Below are 20948 nucleotides of genomic sequence, written 5' to 3'. Positions count from 1 at the left end.
TACATGGTGATCTCACATCTCAAGGAGTCTGTGACTCTTGTTGTTGTGGTTGTTGTTGATGTTGTTGATGGTTGATGTTGTGGTGGTTGTTGTTGTTGTGTTTGTTGTTGTTGATGTTGTTGTGGTTGTTGTTGTGGTTGTTGTAGTCTACATGGTGATCTCACATCTCAAGGAGTCTGTGACTCTTGTTGTTGTTGTTGTGGTTGATGTTGTTTTTGTTGATGTTGTTGTTGTGGTTGTTGTTGTTAATGTTGTTGTTGTTGTTGTGGTTGTTGTTGTAGTCTACATGGTGATCTCACATCTCAAGGAGTCTGTGACTCTTGTTGTTGTTGTTGTGGTTGATGTTGTTTTTGTTGATGTTGTTGTTGTGGTTGTTGTTGTTAATGTTGTTGTTGTTGTTGTGGTTGTTGTTGTAGTCTACATGGTGATCTCACATCTCAAGGAGTCTGTGACTCTTGTTGTTGTTGTTGATGTTGTTGTTGTTGATGTTGTTGTTGTTGTTGTTGTGGTGGTTGTTGTTGATGTTGTTGTTGTGGTTGTTGTTGTAGTCTACATGGTGATCTCACATCTCAAGGAGTCTGTGACTCTTGTTGTTGTTGTTGTTGTGGTTGTAGTTGTGGTTGTTGTTGTGGTTGTTGTTGTTGTTGTAGTTGTTGATGTTGTTGTGGTTGTTGTTGTAGTCTACATGGTGATCTCACATCTCAAGGAGTCTGTGACTCGTCTTGTTGATGTTGTTGTTGTTGTGGTTGTGGTTGTTGTTGTGGTTGTTGTTGTTGATGTTGATGTTGTTGTTGTTGTAGTCTACATGGTGATCTCACATCTCAAGGAGTCTGTGACTCTTGTTGTTGTTGTGGTTGTTGTTGTTGTTGTTGTGGTTGTTGTGGTTGTTGTTGATGTTGTTGTAGTCTACATGGTGATCTCACATCTCAAGGAGTCTGTGACTCTTGTTGTTGTTGATGTTGTTGTTGTGGTTGTTGTGGTTGTTGTTGTGGTGGTTGTTGTTGATGTTGTTGTTGTGGTTGTTGTTGTAGTCTACATGGTGATCTCACATCTCAAGGAGTCTGTGACTCTTGTTGTTGTTGTTGTGGTTGATGTTGTTTTTGTTGATGTTGTTGTTGTGGTTGTTGTTGTTAATGTTGATGTTGTTGTTGTGGTTGTGGTGGTTGTTGTTGTTGTGGTTGTTGTTGTTGTTGTGGTTGTTGTTGTTGTGGTTGTTGTTGTTGATGTTGTAGTTGTTATTGTTGTGGTTGTTGTTGTTGTTGTTGTTGATGTTGTTGATGTTGTTGTTGTTGTGGTTGTTGTTGTAGTCTACATGGTGATCTCACATCTCAAGGAGTCTGTGACTCTTGTTGTTGTTGTTGTTGTGGTTGTTGTTGATGTTGTTGTTGTTGTTGTGGTTGTTGTTGTTGTGGTTGTTGTGGTTGTTGTTGTGGTTGTTGTTGTAGTCTACATGGTGATCTCACATCTCAAGGAGTCTGTGACTCTTGTTGATGTTGTTGTGGTTGTTGTTGTTGAGGTTGTTGTTGTTGTTGTGGTTGTTGTTGTTGTTGATGTTGTTGTTGTTGTTGTTGTGGTTGTTGTTGTAGTCTACATGGTGATCTCACATCTCAAGGAGTCTGTGACTCTTGTTGTGGTTGTTGTTGTGGTTGTTGTGATTGTTGTGATTGTTGTTGTTGTTGTAGTCTACATGGTGATCTCACATCTCAAGGAGTCTGTGACTCTTGTTGTGGTTGTTGTTGTGGTTGTTGTGATTGTTGTGATTGTTGTTGTTGTTGTAGTCTACATGGTGATCTCACATCTCAAGGAGTCTGTGACTCTTGTTGTTGTTGTTGTTGTGGTTGTTGTTGATGTTGTTGTGGTTGTTGTTGTTGTAGTCTACATGGTGATCTCACATCTCAAGGAGTCTGTGACTCTTGTTGTTGTTGTTGTGATTGTTGTGATTGTTGTTGTTGTTGTAGTCTACATGGTGATCTCACATCTCAAGGAGTCTGTGACTCTTGTTGTGGTTGTTGTTGTTGTGGTTGTTGTTGTGGTTGTTGTTGTTGATGTTGTTGTGGTTGTTGTTGTTGTTGATGTTGTTGTTGATGTTGTTGTTGATGTTGTTGTTGTTGTGGTTGTTGTTGTAGTCTACATGGTGATCTCACATCTCAAGGAGTCTGTGACTCTTGTTGTTGTTGTTGTGGTTGATGTTGTTTTTGTTGATGTTGTTGTTGTGGTTGTTGTTGTTAATGTTGTTGTTGTGGTTGTTGTTGTAGTCTACATGGTGATCTCACATCTCAAGGAGTCTGTGACTCTTGTTGTTGTTGTTGTTGTGGTTGTTGTTGTTAATGTTGTTGATGATGTTGTTGTTGTTGTAGTCTACATGGTGATCTCACATCTCAAGGAGTCTGTGACTCTTGTTGTGGTTGTTGTTGTTGTGGTTGTTGTTGTTAATGTTGATGTTGTTGTTGTTGTTGTGGTTGTTGTTGTTGTGGTTGTTGTTGTTGTTGTTGTTGTGGTTGTTGTTGTAGTCTACATGGTGATCTCACATCTCAAGGAGTCTGTGACTCTTGTTGTTGTTGTGGTGGTTGTGGTTGTGGTTGTTGTTGATGTTGATGTTGTTGATGTTGTTGTGGTTGTTGTTGTAGTTTACATGGTGATCTCACATCTCAAGGAGTCTGTGACTCTTGTTGTTGTTGTTGTTGTGGTTGTTGTTGATGTTGTTGTGGTTGTTGTTGTTGTTGATGTTGTTGTTGTTGATGTTGTTGATGTTGTTGTAGTCTACATGGTGATCTCACATCTCAAGGAGTCTGTGACTCGTCGGGAATTCTTCCTGACGCTGAGGCAGCACCCAACAGCTCACTCCTTGTACCTGAAGGTACACACACATCATCATCATCACTATCATCATCATCATCATCTTCACTATCACTATCATCATCATCACTATCATCATCATCACTATCTTCACTACTATTATCATCATCATCTTCACTATCACTATCATCATCACTATCATAATCATCACTATCATCATCACCATCATCATCACTACTACTACCATCATCGTCATCACTATCATCATCACTATCACTACCACCATCACTACCATCACCACCATCACTACCATCACTACCACCATCACTACCATCACCACCATCATCACCATCACTACCATCATCACTACCATCACTACCATCACCACCACCATCACCACCATCACCACCACCATCACCACCACCATCACCACCACCACCATCACTACCATCACCACCATCACTACAATCACCATCACCACCATCACTACCATCACCACCATCACCACCATCACTACAATCACCACCACCATCACCACCACCATCACCACCACCATCACCACCATCACCACCATCACCACCACCACCATCACCACCACCATCACTACCATCACCACCATCACCACCATCACTACAATCACCATCACCACCACCATCACCACCACCATCACCACCACCATCACCACCACCATCACCACCACCATCACCACCATCACCACCACCACCATCACCACCATCACCACCACCATCACCACCACTATCACCACCATCACCACCACCATCACCACCACCATCATCACCACCACCATCACCACCACCATCACCACCACCATCACCACCATCACCACCATCACCACCACCATCACTACCATCACCACCATCACCACCATCACTACAATCACCATCACCACCACCATCACCACCACCATCACCACCACCATCACCACCACCATCACCACCACCACCACCATCACCACCACCACCATCACCACCACCATCACCACCACTATCACTACCACCATCACCACCACCATCACCACCACCATCACCACCATCACCACCACCACCATCACCACCATCACCACCACCATCACCACCATCACCACCACCATCACCACCATCACCATCACCACCATCACTACCACCACCATCACCACCACCATCACCACCACCATCACCACCACCATCACCACCACCATCACCACCATCACCACCACCACCATCACCACCACCATCACTACCATCACCACCATCACCACCATCACTACAATCACCATCACCACCACCACCATCACCACCACCATCACCACCACCATCACCACCACCATCACCACCACCATCACCACCACCATCACCACCACCATCACCACCACCATCACCACCACCATCACCACCATCACCACCACTATCACCACCATCACCACCACCATCACCACCACCATCATCACCACTACCATCACCACCACCATCACCATCACCACCACCACCACCATCACCACCACCATCACTACCATCACCACCATCACCACCATCACTACAATCACCATCACCACCACCATCACCACCACCATCACCACCACCATCACCACCATCACCACCATCACCACCACCACCATCACCACCACCATCACCATCACCACCATCATCACCACCATCACCATCACTACCATCACCACCATCACCACCATCACCACCATCACTACCATCACCATCACCACCATCACCACCACCATCACCACCACCATCACCACCATCACCATCACTACCCTCAACACCATCACTACCACCACCATCAGCACCATCACCATCACCACCATCATCACCACCATCACCACCACCATCACCACCACCATCACTACCATCACCACCATCACCACCATCACTACCATCACCATCACCACCATCACCACCACCACCGTCACCACCATCACCACCACCATCACCACCACCATCACCACCACCATCACCACCACCATCACCACAACCATCACTACCACCATCACCACCACCATCACTACCACCATCACCACCACCACCATCACCATCACCACCATCACCACCACCACCATCACTACCACCATCACCACCACCACCATCACCACCACCATCACTACTACCATCACCACCACCACCATCACCACCACCATCACTACCACCATCACCACCACCACCATCACCACCATCACCACCACCACCATCACCACCATCACCACCACCATCACCACCACCACCATCACCACCACCATCACCACCACCATCACCACCACCATCACCACCACCACCATCACCACCATCACCACTACCATCACCACCACCATCACCACCACCACCATCACCACCATCACCACCACCACCATCACCACCACCACCATCACCACCATCACCACCACCATCACCACCACCATCACCACCACCATCACCACCACCACCACCACCACCATCACCACCACCATCACCACCACCATCACCACCACCATCACCACCACCATCACCACCACCACCACCATCACCACCATCACCACCACCATCACCACCACCACCACCATCACCACCACCATCACCACCATCACCACCACCATCACCACCATCACCACCACCATCACCACCACCATCACCACCACCACCATCACCACCATCACTACAATCACCATCACCACCACCACCACCACCATCACCACCACCATCACCACCACCATCACCACCATCACCACCACCATCACCACCATCACCACCACCATCACCACCATCATCACCACCATCACCATCACTACCATCACCACCATCACCACCATCACTACCATCACCATCACCACCATCACCACCACCATCACCACCACCATCACCACCATCACCACCATCACCATCACCACCATCACCACCATCACTACCCTCAACACCATCACTACCACCACCATCAGCACCATCACCATCACCACCATCATCACCACCATCACCACCATCACCACCACCATCACCACCACCATCACTACCATCACCACCATCACCACCATCACTACCATCACCATCACCACCATCACCACCACCACCGTCACCACCATCACCACCACCATCGCCACCACCATCACCACCACCATCACCACCACCATCACCACCACCACCATCACCACCACCACCACCATCACCACCACCATCACTACCACCATCACCACCACCATCACCACCACCACCACCACCATCACTACCACCTTCACCACCACCACCATCACCACCACCACCATCACTACCACCATCACCACCACCACCATCACCACCATCACCACCACCACCATCACCACCATCACCACCACCATCACCACCATCACCACCACCACCATCACCACCATCACCACCACCATCACCATCACCACCACCATCATCACCACCACCACCATCACCACCACCACCATCACCACCACCATTACCATCACCACCACCACCATCACCACCATCACCACTACCATCACCACCACCATCACCATCACTACCACCACCATCACCACCACCACCATCACCACCACCATCACCACCATCACCACCACCATCACCACCACCATCACCACCACCACCACCATCACCACCATCACCACCACCACCACCATCACCACCACCATCACCACCACCATCACCACCATCACCACCACCATCACCACCACCATCACCACCACCACCACCATCACCACCACCACCACCACCATCACCACCACCATCACCACCACCATCACCACCACCATCACCACCATCACCACCACCATCACCACCACCACCATCACCACCACCATCACTAGTGCTGCAGGCAGCTGCAGCTGGAGACGCTGAAAAACGATTGTGGTGTTTGTTGTGGTGATGATTGTGATGATTGTTGTGGTGATTGTGATTATTGTGGTGATGGTTGTGATGATTGTGGTGGTGATTGTGATGTTTGTGATGGTTATCGTGATGATTGTGATTATTGTGGTGGTGATTGTGATGTTTGTGGTGGTGATCGTGATGTTTGTGATGATTGTGATTATTGTGGTGGTGATTGTGATGTTTGTGGTGGTGATTGTGATGATTGTGGTGGTGATTGTAGTGGTGATTGTGATGATCGTGGTGGTGATCGTGATGGCTATTGTGATGATTGTGAAGATTGTGATTGTGATGATTGTTGTAGTGATTGTGATGATTGTGGTGGTGATTGTGATGATTGTGGTGGTGATTGTGATGATTGTGGTGGTGATCGTGATGATTGTGATGATTGTGGTGGTGATTGTGATGATTGTGTTGGTGATCGGGATTATTGTGGTGGTGATTGTGATAATTGTGATTGTGATGATTGTTGTGGTGATTGTGATGATTGTGGTCGTGAATGTGATGATTGTGGTGGTGATCGTGATGGTGATTGTGATGGTTGTTGTTGTGGTTGTTGTAGTGGTGGTTGTTTTAGTGCTGGTGGTTATTGTTTTGGTTGTGGTGGTGGTTGTTGTGGTGGTGGCTGTTGTGGTTGTTGTGGTGGTTTTTGTAGTGGTTGTTTTAGTTGTTGTAGTGGTTGTTGTGGTGGTTGTTGTAGTGGTTGTTGTAGTGGTTGTTGTGGTGGTTGTTGTGGTGGTTGTTGTAGTGGTTGTTGTAGTGGTTGTAGTGGTTGTTGTAGTGGTTGTTGTGGTGGTTGTTGTAGTGGTTGTTGTAGTGGTTGTTGTAGTTGTTGTAGTGGTTGTTGTAGTGGTTGTTGTAGTGGTTGTTGTAGTTGTTGTAGTGGTTGTTGTTGTGGTTGTTGTGGTTGTTGTTGTGGTTGTTGTTGTGGTTGTTGTAGTGGTTGTTGTGGTGGTTGTTGTAGTGGTTGTTGTAGTTGTAGTGGTTGTTGTTGTGGTTGTTGTAGTGGTTTTTGTAGTGGTTGTAGTGGTTGTTGTAGTGGTTGTAGTGGTTGTTGTAGTGGTTGTTGTAGTGGTTGTTGTTGTGGTTGTTGTAGTGCTGGTTGTAGTGGTGGTTGTAGTGGTTGTTGTAGTGGTGGTTGTAGTGGTGGTTGTAGTGGTGGTTGTAGTGGTTGTTGTAGTGGTTGTTGTAGTGGTTGTTGTAGTGTTTGTTGTAGTGGTTGTTGTAGTGGTTGTTGTAGTGGTGGTTGTTGTGGTTGTTGTAGTGGTTGTTGTGGTTGTTGTTGTTGTGGTTGTTGTAGTGGTGGTTGTAGTGGTTGTTGTAGTGGTGGTTGTAGTGGTTGTAGTGGTTGTTGTGGTGGTTGTTGTAGTGGTAGTTGTAGTGGTTGTGGTTGTTGTTGTGGTTGTTGTGGTTGTTGTAGTGGTTGTTGTTGTGGTTGTTGTAGTGGTTGTTGTGGTGTAATGGTTGTTGTAGTGGGTGTTGTGGTTGTAATGGTTGTTGTAGTGGTTGTTGTAGTGGTTGTTGTAGTGGTTGTTGTTGTGGTTGTTGTTGTAGTGGTGGTTGTTGTGGTTGTTGTAGTGGTTGTTGTAGTGGTTGTTGTAGTGGTTGTTGTAGTGTTTGTTGTAGTGGTTGTTGTAGTTGTTGTTGTAGTGTTTGTTGTGGCTGTTGTAGTGGTTGTTGTAGTGGTTGTGATTGTTGTTGTGGTTGTTGTAGGGGTTGTTGTGATTGTTGTGATTGTTGTTGTGATTGTTGTTGTGATTGTTGTTGTGGTTGTTGTTGTGGTTGTGATTGTTGTTGTGGTTGTTGTTGTGGTCGTTGTTGTTGGTAGTGCTGCAGACAGCTGCAGCTGGAGACGCTGAAGGATCTCTACGAACAAGATGATGAACACGAAGAGCTGGGACGAGTTTATGTCGTAGATGGACACAGACACACAGTAAGACACTCACTTAGACACACACTCACATAGACACACACATAGACATACACACACACAGACACACACACATACACACACACATACACACACACACACACATAGACACACACACACATAGACACACACAGACACACAGACACACTCACACACATACACACACAGACACAGACACACACACACAGACAACAACAACAACCGCCATTCGCCACTAAGTGGCGGTGACGTCACCACGACGCTTGTGCCAGGCTATGTGTACCCTGAGGCCACGTGAAGTGTCGAACGCCCGCTGGCAGGAGGTCACGGGGCAGACCCAGGTGCCACGGGTCGACTGACTGAGATGACTGGCTGATGCACCACCTGTGCCCCCTACTGTGCCAACCTGCTGTGCTTTAGCCACCCGGCGCTCCGCTCGCTGTTGTGAGCGTCGCTCCTCCGCCCTCCGTTGTTGTTGGAGGGCGACTGCCTCCAACTGCCCAGTAGCATCCTTCACGAGCCTCCTCCACAGAGGCCGATCTTGACACCGCTGGTACCAGTCATCGGCAAGTCCACTCAGCTCCACGTCCTCCTGTACCACATCACTCCATCTCTTCTCTAGCCCGTGCCGTGCCCGCTTAGCCCCCTCAATCCGGCCAAACAAAAGCTGTTTCGGCATGCGGTGGCTGGGCATGCGGGCTACATGACCCAGCCATCGCAGCCTTGCCTGCCGGAGGAGCTCACTGATGGGACCCTGCCCAGATCTTTCAAGGATTTGTGAGCTCCTCACACAATCCAGTCTGGTTAAACCCAGGATGGATCGTAGGCAGGCCAGCCTAAATGTTTCTAACCGGCGAAGATGTTCCATTAGGGGGGTCCACGTTTCGCAAGCGTAGAGAAGGGAGGGAATGACCGTGGCCGAGAAGACCTGAAGCTTAGTGCAGAGCGACAGACCAGGTAGCTTCCACACAGCGTTACGCAACCGATGAAAAGATATTGCCGCTCGACTGATTCGGAGTGAGACCTCTGCTGTTAAACCGTGTTTAACACACAGACACACACACTCACACACACATAGACACACTCACACATAGACACACATAGACACATACACATAGACCCCTCCCCCCCACGTGACCCCTCCCCCCCCACGTGACCCCTCCCCCCCCGACCTGACCCCTCCCCCCCACCTGACCCCTCCCCCCCACCTGACCCCTCCCCCCCCCCACGTGACCCAGAGGATGGACCAGCGCATCTCCTCCCTGAACGAGGCCGTCATGGAGTTCACCAGGGCCAAGAACGACTTCGCCACCAGAGTCAGTATCACCACTACACTACTACCACTACTACTACCACTACTACTATCACTACTACTACTATCACTACTACACTATCACTACTACTACTATCACTACTACACTACTACTATTACTACACTACTATCACTACTACTACACTACTACTACTACGTCATGGAGTTCACCAGGGCCAAGAACGACTTCGCCACCAGGGTTAGTATCACCACTACTACCACCACTACTACCACTACTACTATTAGTACTGTTACTACTACACTACTACTATTATTACACTACTACTACTACTATTACTACACTACTATCACTACTACTATTATTACACTACCACTACTACACTACTACTACTACACTACTACACTACACTACTACACTACTACTACGTCATGGAGTTCACCAGGGCCAAGAACGACTTCGCCACCAGAGTCAGTATCACTACTACACTACTACCACTACTACTACCACTACTACTATCACTACTACTACTACTATCACTACTATTACTACTATCACTACTATTACTACACTACTATCACTATCACCACTACTACTACTACGTCATGGAGTTCACCAGGGCCAAGAACGACTTCGCCACCAGGGTCAGCATCACCACTACTACTACACTATTAGTACTACTACCACTACTATTAGTACTATCACTACTATTACTATTACTACCACTACTATCACTACTATTACTACACTACTATCACTACCACTACTACTACTACACTACTACTACTACGTCATGGAGTTCACCAGGGCCAAGAACGACTTCGCCACCAGGGTTAGTATCACCACTATTACCACTATTAGTACACTACTATCACTACCGCTACTATCACTACTACTACACTACTACTACTACTACTACACTACTACTACTACTACGTCATGGAGTTCACCAGGGCCAAGAACGACTTCGCCACCAGGGTCAGTACCACCACTACTACCACTACTACTACCACTACTACTATCACTACTACTACTATCACTACTATTACTACTATCACTACTATTACTACACTACTATCACTATCACCACTACTACTACTACACTACTACTACTACTACGTCATGGAGTTCACCAGGGCCAAGAACGACTTCGCCACCAGGGTCAGTATCACCACTACTACCACACTATTACTACTATCACTACTATCACTACTACACTACTACTACACTACTATCACTACCACTACTACACTACTACTACTACACTACTATCACTACCACTACTACACTACTACTACGTCATGGAGTTCACCAGGGCCAAGAACGACTTCGCCACCAGGGTTAGTATCACCACTACTACCACTATTAGTACTACTATCACTACTATTACTACTATCACTATCACTACTATTACTACACTACTATCACTATCACTACTGTCACTACCACTACTACACTACTACTACGTCATGGAGTTCACCAGGGCCAAGAACGACTTCGCCACCAGGGTCAGCATCACCACTACTACACTATTAGTACTACTACCACTACTATTACTACTATCACTACTATTACTATTACTACTATCACTATTACTACTATTACTACACTACTATCACTACTACTACTACACTACCACTACGTCATGGAGTTCACCAGGGCCAAGAACGACTTCGCCACCAGGGTCAGTATCACCACTACTACCACTACTACTACCACTACTACACTACTATCACTACTACTACTACTATCACTACTACTACACTACTACTACTACCACTACTACTACACTACTACTACACTACTACTACACTACTACTACTACTACGTCATGGAGTTCACCAGGGCCAAGAACGACTTCGCCACCAGGGTCAGTATCACCACCACTATTACCACTACTACTACACTACTAGTACTGTTACTACTACACTACTACACTATCACTACTACTACACTACTACTACTACTACACTACTACTATTACTACACTACTACTACTACTACACTACTACTACACTACTACACTATCACTACTACTACTACACTACTACACTTACTACTATACTACTACTACACTACTACTATACTACTACACTACTACTACTACACTACTACACTATTACTACTATACTACTACTACACTACTACTACACTACTACTATACTGCTACTACACTACTACTACTACTACACTACTACTATTACTACACTACTACTACTACTACACTACTATCACTACTACTACTACACTACTACTACTACTACGTCATGGAGTTCACCAGGGCCAAGAACGACTTCGCCACCAGGGTTAGTATCACCACCACTATTACCACTACTACTACACTACTGTTACTACTACACTACTATTACTACTGTTACTACTACACTACTACTATCACTACTGTCACTACCACTACTATACTACTACTACGTCATGGAGTTCACCAGGGCCAAGAACGACTTCGCCACCAGGGTCAGTACCACCACTACTACCACACTATTAGTACTACTATCACTACTACTACTATTACACTACTACTGTTACTACACTACTATCACTACCACTACTACTACTACACTACTATCACTACTACTACTACACTATTACTACTATCACTACTACTACTACTACTACACTACTACTACCACTATTAATACCACTACTACACTACCACTACACTATTACTACACTACTATTACTACTATCACTACTACTACCACTATTACTACCACTATTACTACCACTACTACACTACTATCACTATCACCACTACTACTACTACACTACTACTACTACTACGTCATGGAGTTCACCAGGGCCAAGAACGACTTCGCCACCAGGGTTAGTACCACCACTACTACCACTATTAGTACTACTACTACCACTACTACACTATCACTACTACTATTATTACACTACTATTACTACACTACTATCACTACTACTATTACTATTACACTACTACTACCACTATTACACTACTACTGTTACTACTACACTACTACACTACTATTACTACTGTTACTACTACTACTACACTACTACTACTAGTACACTACTACTACTACACTACTACTACTAGTACACTACTACTACTACACTACTACTACTAGTACACTACTACTACTACACTACTACTACTAGTACACTACTACCACCACTACCGCCACCGCCACCACCCCCACCACCACCCCCACCACCACTACCACCACCACCACCACCACCACCACCACCACCCTCACCACCACCACCATCACCCTCACCACCACCACCACCACCACCCTCACCACCACCACCGCCACCACCACCACCACCACCACCCTCACCACCACCACTACCACCACCACCACCACCATCACCCTCACCACCACCGCCACCACCACCACCACCCTCACCACCACCACCACCCTCACCACCACCACCACCACCACCACCACCCTCACCACCACCACCACCATCACCACCATCACCACCATCACCACCACTACCACCACCACCCCCACCACTACCACCACTACCGCCACCACCACCACCACCACCCTCACCACCACCACCACCACCGCTGTCTCTACCACTGCCACCACAGATGACTGAAGACCAAATCCGCCTGCTACGAGTTCAGGTCAAGCTGCAGGAACAGCTCAGCGGTGGTGGTGCCGGTGGTGGTGGTGGTGGCACCACCGGCACCACCACCGGCACCACCACCGGCACCGGCACCGGCACCACCGCGGTGAGCCTGGTGGGGCTGTCGGCACACGACACGGTGCATCAGCTGCTGCTGCTTCACCACCGTGGACACGGACGCCTCGCCGACACCACGGCCAAGGAGCTGAGGCTGCCGGAACGACGGTGACACGTCACTGACACGTCACTGACACGTCACTGTGACACGTCACTGTGACACGTCACTGACACGTCACTGTGACACGTCACTGACACGTCACTGACACGTCACTGTGACACGTCACTGTGGTGACACGTCACTGTGGTGACACGTCACTGTGGTGACACGTCACTGTGGTGACACGTCACTGTGGTGACACGTCACTGACACGTCACTGTGACACGTCACTGTGACACGTCACTGTGGTGACACGTCACTGTGGTGACACGTCACTGTGGTGACACGTCACTGACACGTCACTGTGGTGACACGTCACTGTGACACGTCACTGTGGTGACACGTCACTGACACGTCACTGTGGTGACACGTCACTGTGGTGACACGTCACTGTGACACGTCACTGACACGTCACTGTGGTGACACGTCACTGTGGTGACACGTCACTGTGACACGTCACTGACACGTCACTGGGGTGACACGTCACTGTGGTGACACGTCACTGTGACACGTCACTGACACGTCACTGTGGTGACACGTCACTGTGGTGACACGTCACTGTGACACGTCACTGACACGTCACTGTGGTGACACGTCACTGTGACGTGTCACAGTGACGTGTCAGTGACGTGTCAGTGACACGTCACTGACACGTCACTGTGACACGTCACTGACACATCACTGTGACACGCCCCTGTGGTGACACGCCCCTGTGGTGACACGTCACTGTGGTGACACGTCACTGTGGTGACACGTCACTGTGGTGACACGTCACTGACACGTCACTGTGGTGACACGTCACTGTGGTGACACGTCACTGTGGTGACACGTCACTGTGGTGACACGTCACTGACACGTCACTGTGGTGACACGTCACTGACACGTCACTGTGGTGACACGTCACTGACACGTCACTGTGGTGACACGTCACTGTGGTGACACGTCACTGTGACACGTCACTGACACGTCACTGTGGTGACACGTCACTGTGGTGACACGTCACTGTGACACGTCACTGACACGTCACTGTGGTGACACGTCACTGTGGTGACACGTCACTGTGACACGTCACTGACACGTCACTGTGGTGACACGTCACTGTGGTGACACGTCACTGTGACACGTCACTGTGACACGTCACTGACACGTCACTGTGGTGACACGCCCCTGTGGTGACACGTCACTGTGGTGACACGTCACTGTGGTGACACGTCACTGTGGTGACACGTCACTGTGACACGCCCCTGTGGTGACACGTCACTGTGACACGTCACTGTGGTGACACGTCACTGTGGTGACACGTCACTGTGGTGACACGTCACTGTGGTGACACGTCACTAACACGTCACTGTGACACGTCCCTGTGGTGACACGTCACTGTGACACGTCACTGTGGTGACACGTCACTAACACGTCACTGTGACACGTCCCTGTGGTGACACGTCACTGTGACACGTCCCTGTGGTGACACGCCCCTGTGGTGACACGTCACTGTGGTGACACGTCACTGTGACACGCCCCTGTGGTGACACGTCACTGTGATACGTCACTGTGGTGACACGTCCCTGTGGTGACACGTCACTGTGGTGACACGTCACTGTGACACGTCACTAACACGTCACTGTGACACGTCCCTGTGGTGACACGTCACTGTGACACGTCACTGTGGTGACACGTCACTAACACGTCACTGTGACACGTCACTGTGGTGACACGTCACTGTGACACGCCCCTGTGGTGACACGTCACTGTGACACGTCACTGTGGTGACACGTCCCTGTGGTGACACGTCACTGTGGTGACACGTCACTGTGACACGTCACTAACACGTCACTGTGACACGTCACTGTGGTGACACGTCACTGACACGTCACTGTGGTGACACGTCACTGACACGTCACTGTGGTGACACGTCACTGTGGTGACACGTCACTGTGGTGACACGTCACTGTGGTGACACGTCACTGTGGTGACACGTCACTAACACGTCACTGTGACACGTCACTGTGGTGACACGTCACTGTGGTGACACGCCCCTGTGGTGACACGTCACTGTGACACGTCACTGTGGTGACACGCCCCTGTGGTGACACGTCACTGTGGTGACACGTCACTAACACGTCACTGTGACACGTCACTGTGGTGACACGTCACTGTGGTGACACGTCACTAACACGTCACTGTGACACGTCACTGTGTTGACACGTCACTGTGGTGACACGTCACTAACACGTCATTGTGACACGTCACTGTGGTGACACGTCACTGTGACACGTCACTGTGGTGACACGTCACTGTGGTGACACGCCCCTGTGGTGACACGTCACTGTGGTGACACGTCACTGTGGTGACACGTCACTGTGGTGACACGTCACTAACACGTCACTGTGACACGTCACTGTGGTGACACGTCACTGTGGTGACACGTCACTACGTCACTGTGACACGTCACTGTGGTGACACGTCACTGTGGTGACACGCCCCTGTGGTGACACGTCACTGTGACACGTCACTGTGGTGACACGTCACTGTGGTGACACGTCACTGTGGTGACACGTCACTGTGACACGTCACTGTGGTGACACGCCCCTGTGGTGACACGTCACTGTGGTGACACGTCACTGTGACACGTCACTGTGACACGTCACTGTGACACGTCACTGTGACACGTCACTGTGACACGTCACTGTGGTGACACGTCACTGTGGTGACACGTCACTGTGGTGACACGTCACTGTGGTGACACGTCACTGTGGTGACACACCCCTGTGGTGACACGTCACTGTGGTGACACGTCACTGTGGTGACACGTCACTGTGGTGACACGTCACTGTGGTGACACGCCACTGTGGTGACACGCCCCTGTGGTGACACGTCACTGTGGTGACACGTCACTGTGGTGACACGTCACTGTGGTGACACGTCACTGTGGTGACACGTCACTGTGGTGACACGCCACTGTGACACGTCCCTGTGGTGACACGTCACTGTGGTGACACGTCACTGTGGTGACACGTCACTGTGACACGTCACGGTGACACGTCACTGTGGTGACACGTCACTGTGGTGACACGTCACTGTGGTGACACGCCACTGTGACACGTCCCTGTGGTGACACGTCACTGTGGTGACACGTCACTGTGGTGACACGTCACTGTGACACGTCACTGTGACACGTCACTGTGGTGACACGTCACTGACACGTCACTGTGGTGACACGCCCCTGTGGTGACACGTCACTGTGACACGTCACTGTGACACGTCACTGTGACACGTCACTGTGACACGTCTGTGGTGACACGCCCCTGTGGTGACACGACTGTGGTGACACGTCACAGTGACGTGTCACAGTGACGTGTCACGGTGACACGCCCCTGTGGTGACACGTCACTGTGACACGTCACTGTGACACGTCACTGTGACACGCCACTAACACGTCACTGTGACACGTCACTGTGACACGTCACTGTGACACGTCACTAACACGTCACTGTGACACGCCCCTGTGGTGACACGTCACTGTGACACGTCACTGTGACACGCCTGTGGTGACACGCCTGTGGTGACACGTCACTGTGACACGTCACTGTGACACGTCTGTGTTGACACACCTGTGACACGCCTCTCACACACCTGTGGTGACACACCTGTGGTGACATGTCACTGTGACACGTCACTGTGACACGTCACTGTGACACGTCACTGTGACACGTCACTGTGACACGCCTGTGGTGACACGTCTGTGGTGACACGTCACTGTGACACGTCACTGTGACACGTCACTGTGACACGCCTGTGTTGACACGCCTGTGTTGACACGCCTGTGTTGACACGCCTGTGTTGACACGCCTGTGACACGCCTGTGACACGCCTCTGACACGGCTCAGACAAGCCTCTGACACGCCTCTAACACGGCTCTCACACGCCTCTGACACGTAGTGGTGTGACGCTGTAGTGGTATGACGCTGTAGTGGTATGTTGATGTAGTGGTGTGACGCTGTAGTGGTATGACGCTGTAGTGGTATGTTGATGTAGTGGTGTGACGCTGTAGTGGTATGACGCTGTAGTGGTATGTTGATGTAATGGTGTGACGCTGTAGTGGTATGACGCTGTAGTGGTGTGACGCTGTAGTGGTATGTTGATGTAGTGGTGTGACGCTGTAGTGGTATGACGCTATAGTGGTGTGACACTGTAGTGGTATGAGGCTGTGTTGTGACATGCCTCTGACACGCCTCTGACAGTGTGGTGGTTTAGTGGTCTAGTGGTGGTGTGGTGGTCTAGTGGTGGTGCAGGCTGTAGTGGTGTGACGCTGTAGTGGTGTGACGCTGTGTTGGTGTGACGCTGTAGTGGTGTGACGCTGTAGTGGTGTGACGCTGTGTTGGTGTGACGCTGTGTTGGTGTGACGCTGTAGTGGTGTGACGCTGTGTTGGTGTGACGCTGTAGTGGTGTGATGCTGTAGTGGTGTGACGCTGTGTTGGTGTGACGCTGTAGTGGTGTGACGCTGTAGGTGTGTGACGCTGTAGGTGTGTGACGCTGTAGTGGTGTGACACTGTAGTGGTGTGACGCTGTAGTGGTGTGACGCTGTAGAGGTATGACGCTGTAGTGGTGTGACGCTGTAGTGGTGTGACGCTGTAGTGGTGTGACGCTGTAGAGGTATGACACTGTAGTGGTGTGACGCTGTGTTGGTGTGACGCTGTAGTGGTGTGACGCAGTAGTGGTGTGACGCTGTAGTGGTGTGACGCTGTAGTGGTATGACGCTGTGTTGGTGTGACGCTGTAGTGGTGCGATGCTGTAGAGGTGTGACGCTGTAGTGGTGTGACGCTGTAGTGGTATGACGCTGTAGTGGTGTGACGCTGTAGTGGTGTGACGCTGTAGTGGTATGACGCTGTGTTGATGTGACGCTGTAGTGGTGTGACGCTGTAGTGGTGTGACGCTGTGTTGGTGTGACGCTGTAGTGGTGTGACGCTGTGTTGGTATGACGCTGTGTTGGTGTGACGCTGTAGTGGTGTGACGCTGTGTTGGTATGACGCTGTAGTGGTGTGACGCTGTGTTGGTATGACGCTGTGTTGGTGTGACGCTGTGTTGGTGTGACACTGTGTTGGTGTGACGCTGTGTTGGTGTGACGCTGTGTTGGTGTGACGCTGTGTTGGTGCAGGCTGTGGTGGATCAAGGTCCAGGTACTTGCACAGAGGGCTGAGTGGGTGGAGCTGGAGAAGCTGAGCAAGATCAAGAAGTCACCCATCGGATACCAGGTGACGATACACACATACCTCTAGATACACATACCTCTAGATACACACATACCTCTACACACATACCTCTACACACATATCTATACACACATACCTCTAGATACACACATACCTCTACACACATACCACTAGATACACACATACCTATACACACATACCTCTACACACATACCTCTAGATACACACATACCTCTACACACATACCTCTAGATACACACATACCTATACACACATACCTCTAGATACACACATACCTCTAGATACACACATACCTCTACACACATACCTCTAGATACACACATACCTCTAGATACACACATACCTCTACACACATACCTCTAGATACACACATACCTCTAGATACACACATACCTCTACACACCTACCTCTAGATACACACATACCTCTAGATACACACATACCTCTAGGTACTTACACATACCTCTAGATAGACACATACCACTACACACATACCTCTAGGTACACACATACCTCTAGATACACACATACCTCTACACACATACCTCTAGATACACACATACCTCTAGATACACACATACCTCTAGATACATACCTCTAGATACACACATACCTCTAGATACACACATACCTCTAGATACACACATACCTCTACACACATACCTCTACACACATACCTCTAGATACACACATACCTCTAGATACACACATACCTCTACACACATACCTCTACACACATACCTCTAGATACACACATACCTCTACACACATACCTCTAGATACACACATACCTCTACACACATACCTCTAGATACACACATACCTATACACACATACCTCTAGATACACACATACCTCTAGATACACACATACCTCTACACACATACCTCTACACACATACCTCTAGATACACACCTCTACACACATACCTCTAGATACACACATACCTCTAGATACACACATACCTCTACACACCTACCTCTAGATACACACATACCTCTAGATACACACATACCTCTAGATACTTACACATACCTCTAGATACACACATACCACTACACACATACCTCTAGATACACACATACCTCTAGATACACACATACCTCTACACACATACCTCTAGATACACACATACCTCTAGATACATACCTCTAGATACACACATACCTCTAGATACACACATACCTCTAGATACACACATACCTCTACACAAATACCTCTACACACATACCTCTAGATACACACATACCTCTAGATACACACATACCTCTACACACATACCTCTACACACATACCTCTACACACATACCTCTAGATACACACATACCACTAGATACACACATACCACTAGATACACACATACCTCTAGATACACACATACCTCTAGATACACACATACCTCTAGATACACACATACCTCTAGATACATACCTCTAGATACACACATACCTCTAGATACACACATACCTCTACACACATACCTCTACACACATACCTCTAGATACACACATACCTCTAGATACACACATACCTCTACACACATACCTCTACACACATACCTCTACACACATACCTCTAGATACACACATACCACTAGATACACACATACCACTAGATACACACATACCTCTAGATACACACATACCTCTAGATACACACATACCTCTAGATACATACCTCTAGATACACACATACCTCTAGATACACACATACCTCTAGATACACACATACCTCTAGATACACACATACCTCTACACACATACCTCTACACACATACCTCTAGATACACACATACCTCTAGATACACACATACCTCTACAAACATACCTCTACACACATACCTCTACACACATACCTCTAGATACACACATACCACTAGATACACACATACCACTAGATACACACATACCTCTAGATACACACATACCTCTAGATACACACATACCTCTAGATACATACCTCTAGATACACACATACCTCTAGATACACACATACCTCTAGATACACACATACCTCTACACACATACCTCTAGATACACACATACCTCTAGATAC

General features: G+C 48.7%; 1 protein-coding gene across 7 annotated transcripts in view; it reads left to right on the top strand.

The window, feature by feature from the left end:
- The window catches only part of LOC116937393 (vacuolar protein sorting-associated protein 16 homolog), a 92308-nt gene that overhangs the window by 57768 nt on the left and 13592 nt on the right, over positions 1 to 20948 (top strand). For all 7 annotated transcript variants that reach the window (XM_076064329.1, XM_076064330.1, XM_076064331.1 and 4 more), the window contains 5 exons: positions 2760 to 2857; positions 8470 to 8574; positions 9789 to 9866; positions 13408 to 13670; positions 18818 to 18914. In XM_076064329.1, the coding sequence (XP_075920444.1) occupies positions 2760 to 2857; positions 8470 to 8574; positions 9789 to 9866; positions 13408 to 13670; positions 18818 to 18914 (641 nt within the window). The remainder of the gene's footprint in view (positions 1 to 2759; positions 2858 to 8469; positions 8575 to 9788; positions 9867 to 13407; positions 13671 to 18817; positions 18915 to 20948) is intronic.

The sequence above is a fragment of the Petromyzon marinus genome, unplaced genomic scaffold, assembly GCF_048934315.1.
Source record: "Petromyzon marinus isolate PM22_M1 ecotype Great Lakes invasive population unplaced genomic scaffold, UKy_Petmar_22M1.pri1.0 PM_Scaffold_382, whole genome shotgun sequence".
Lineage (NCBI taxonomy): Eukaryota > Metazoa > Chordata > Hyperoartia > Petromyzontiformes > Petromyzontidae > Petromyzon > Petromyzon marinus.
Note: the sequence above shows the minus strand (reverse complement) of the source record. Positions and strands in the feature narration are given on the sequence as shown.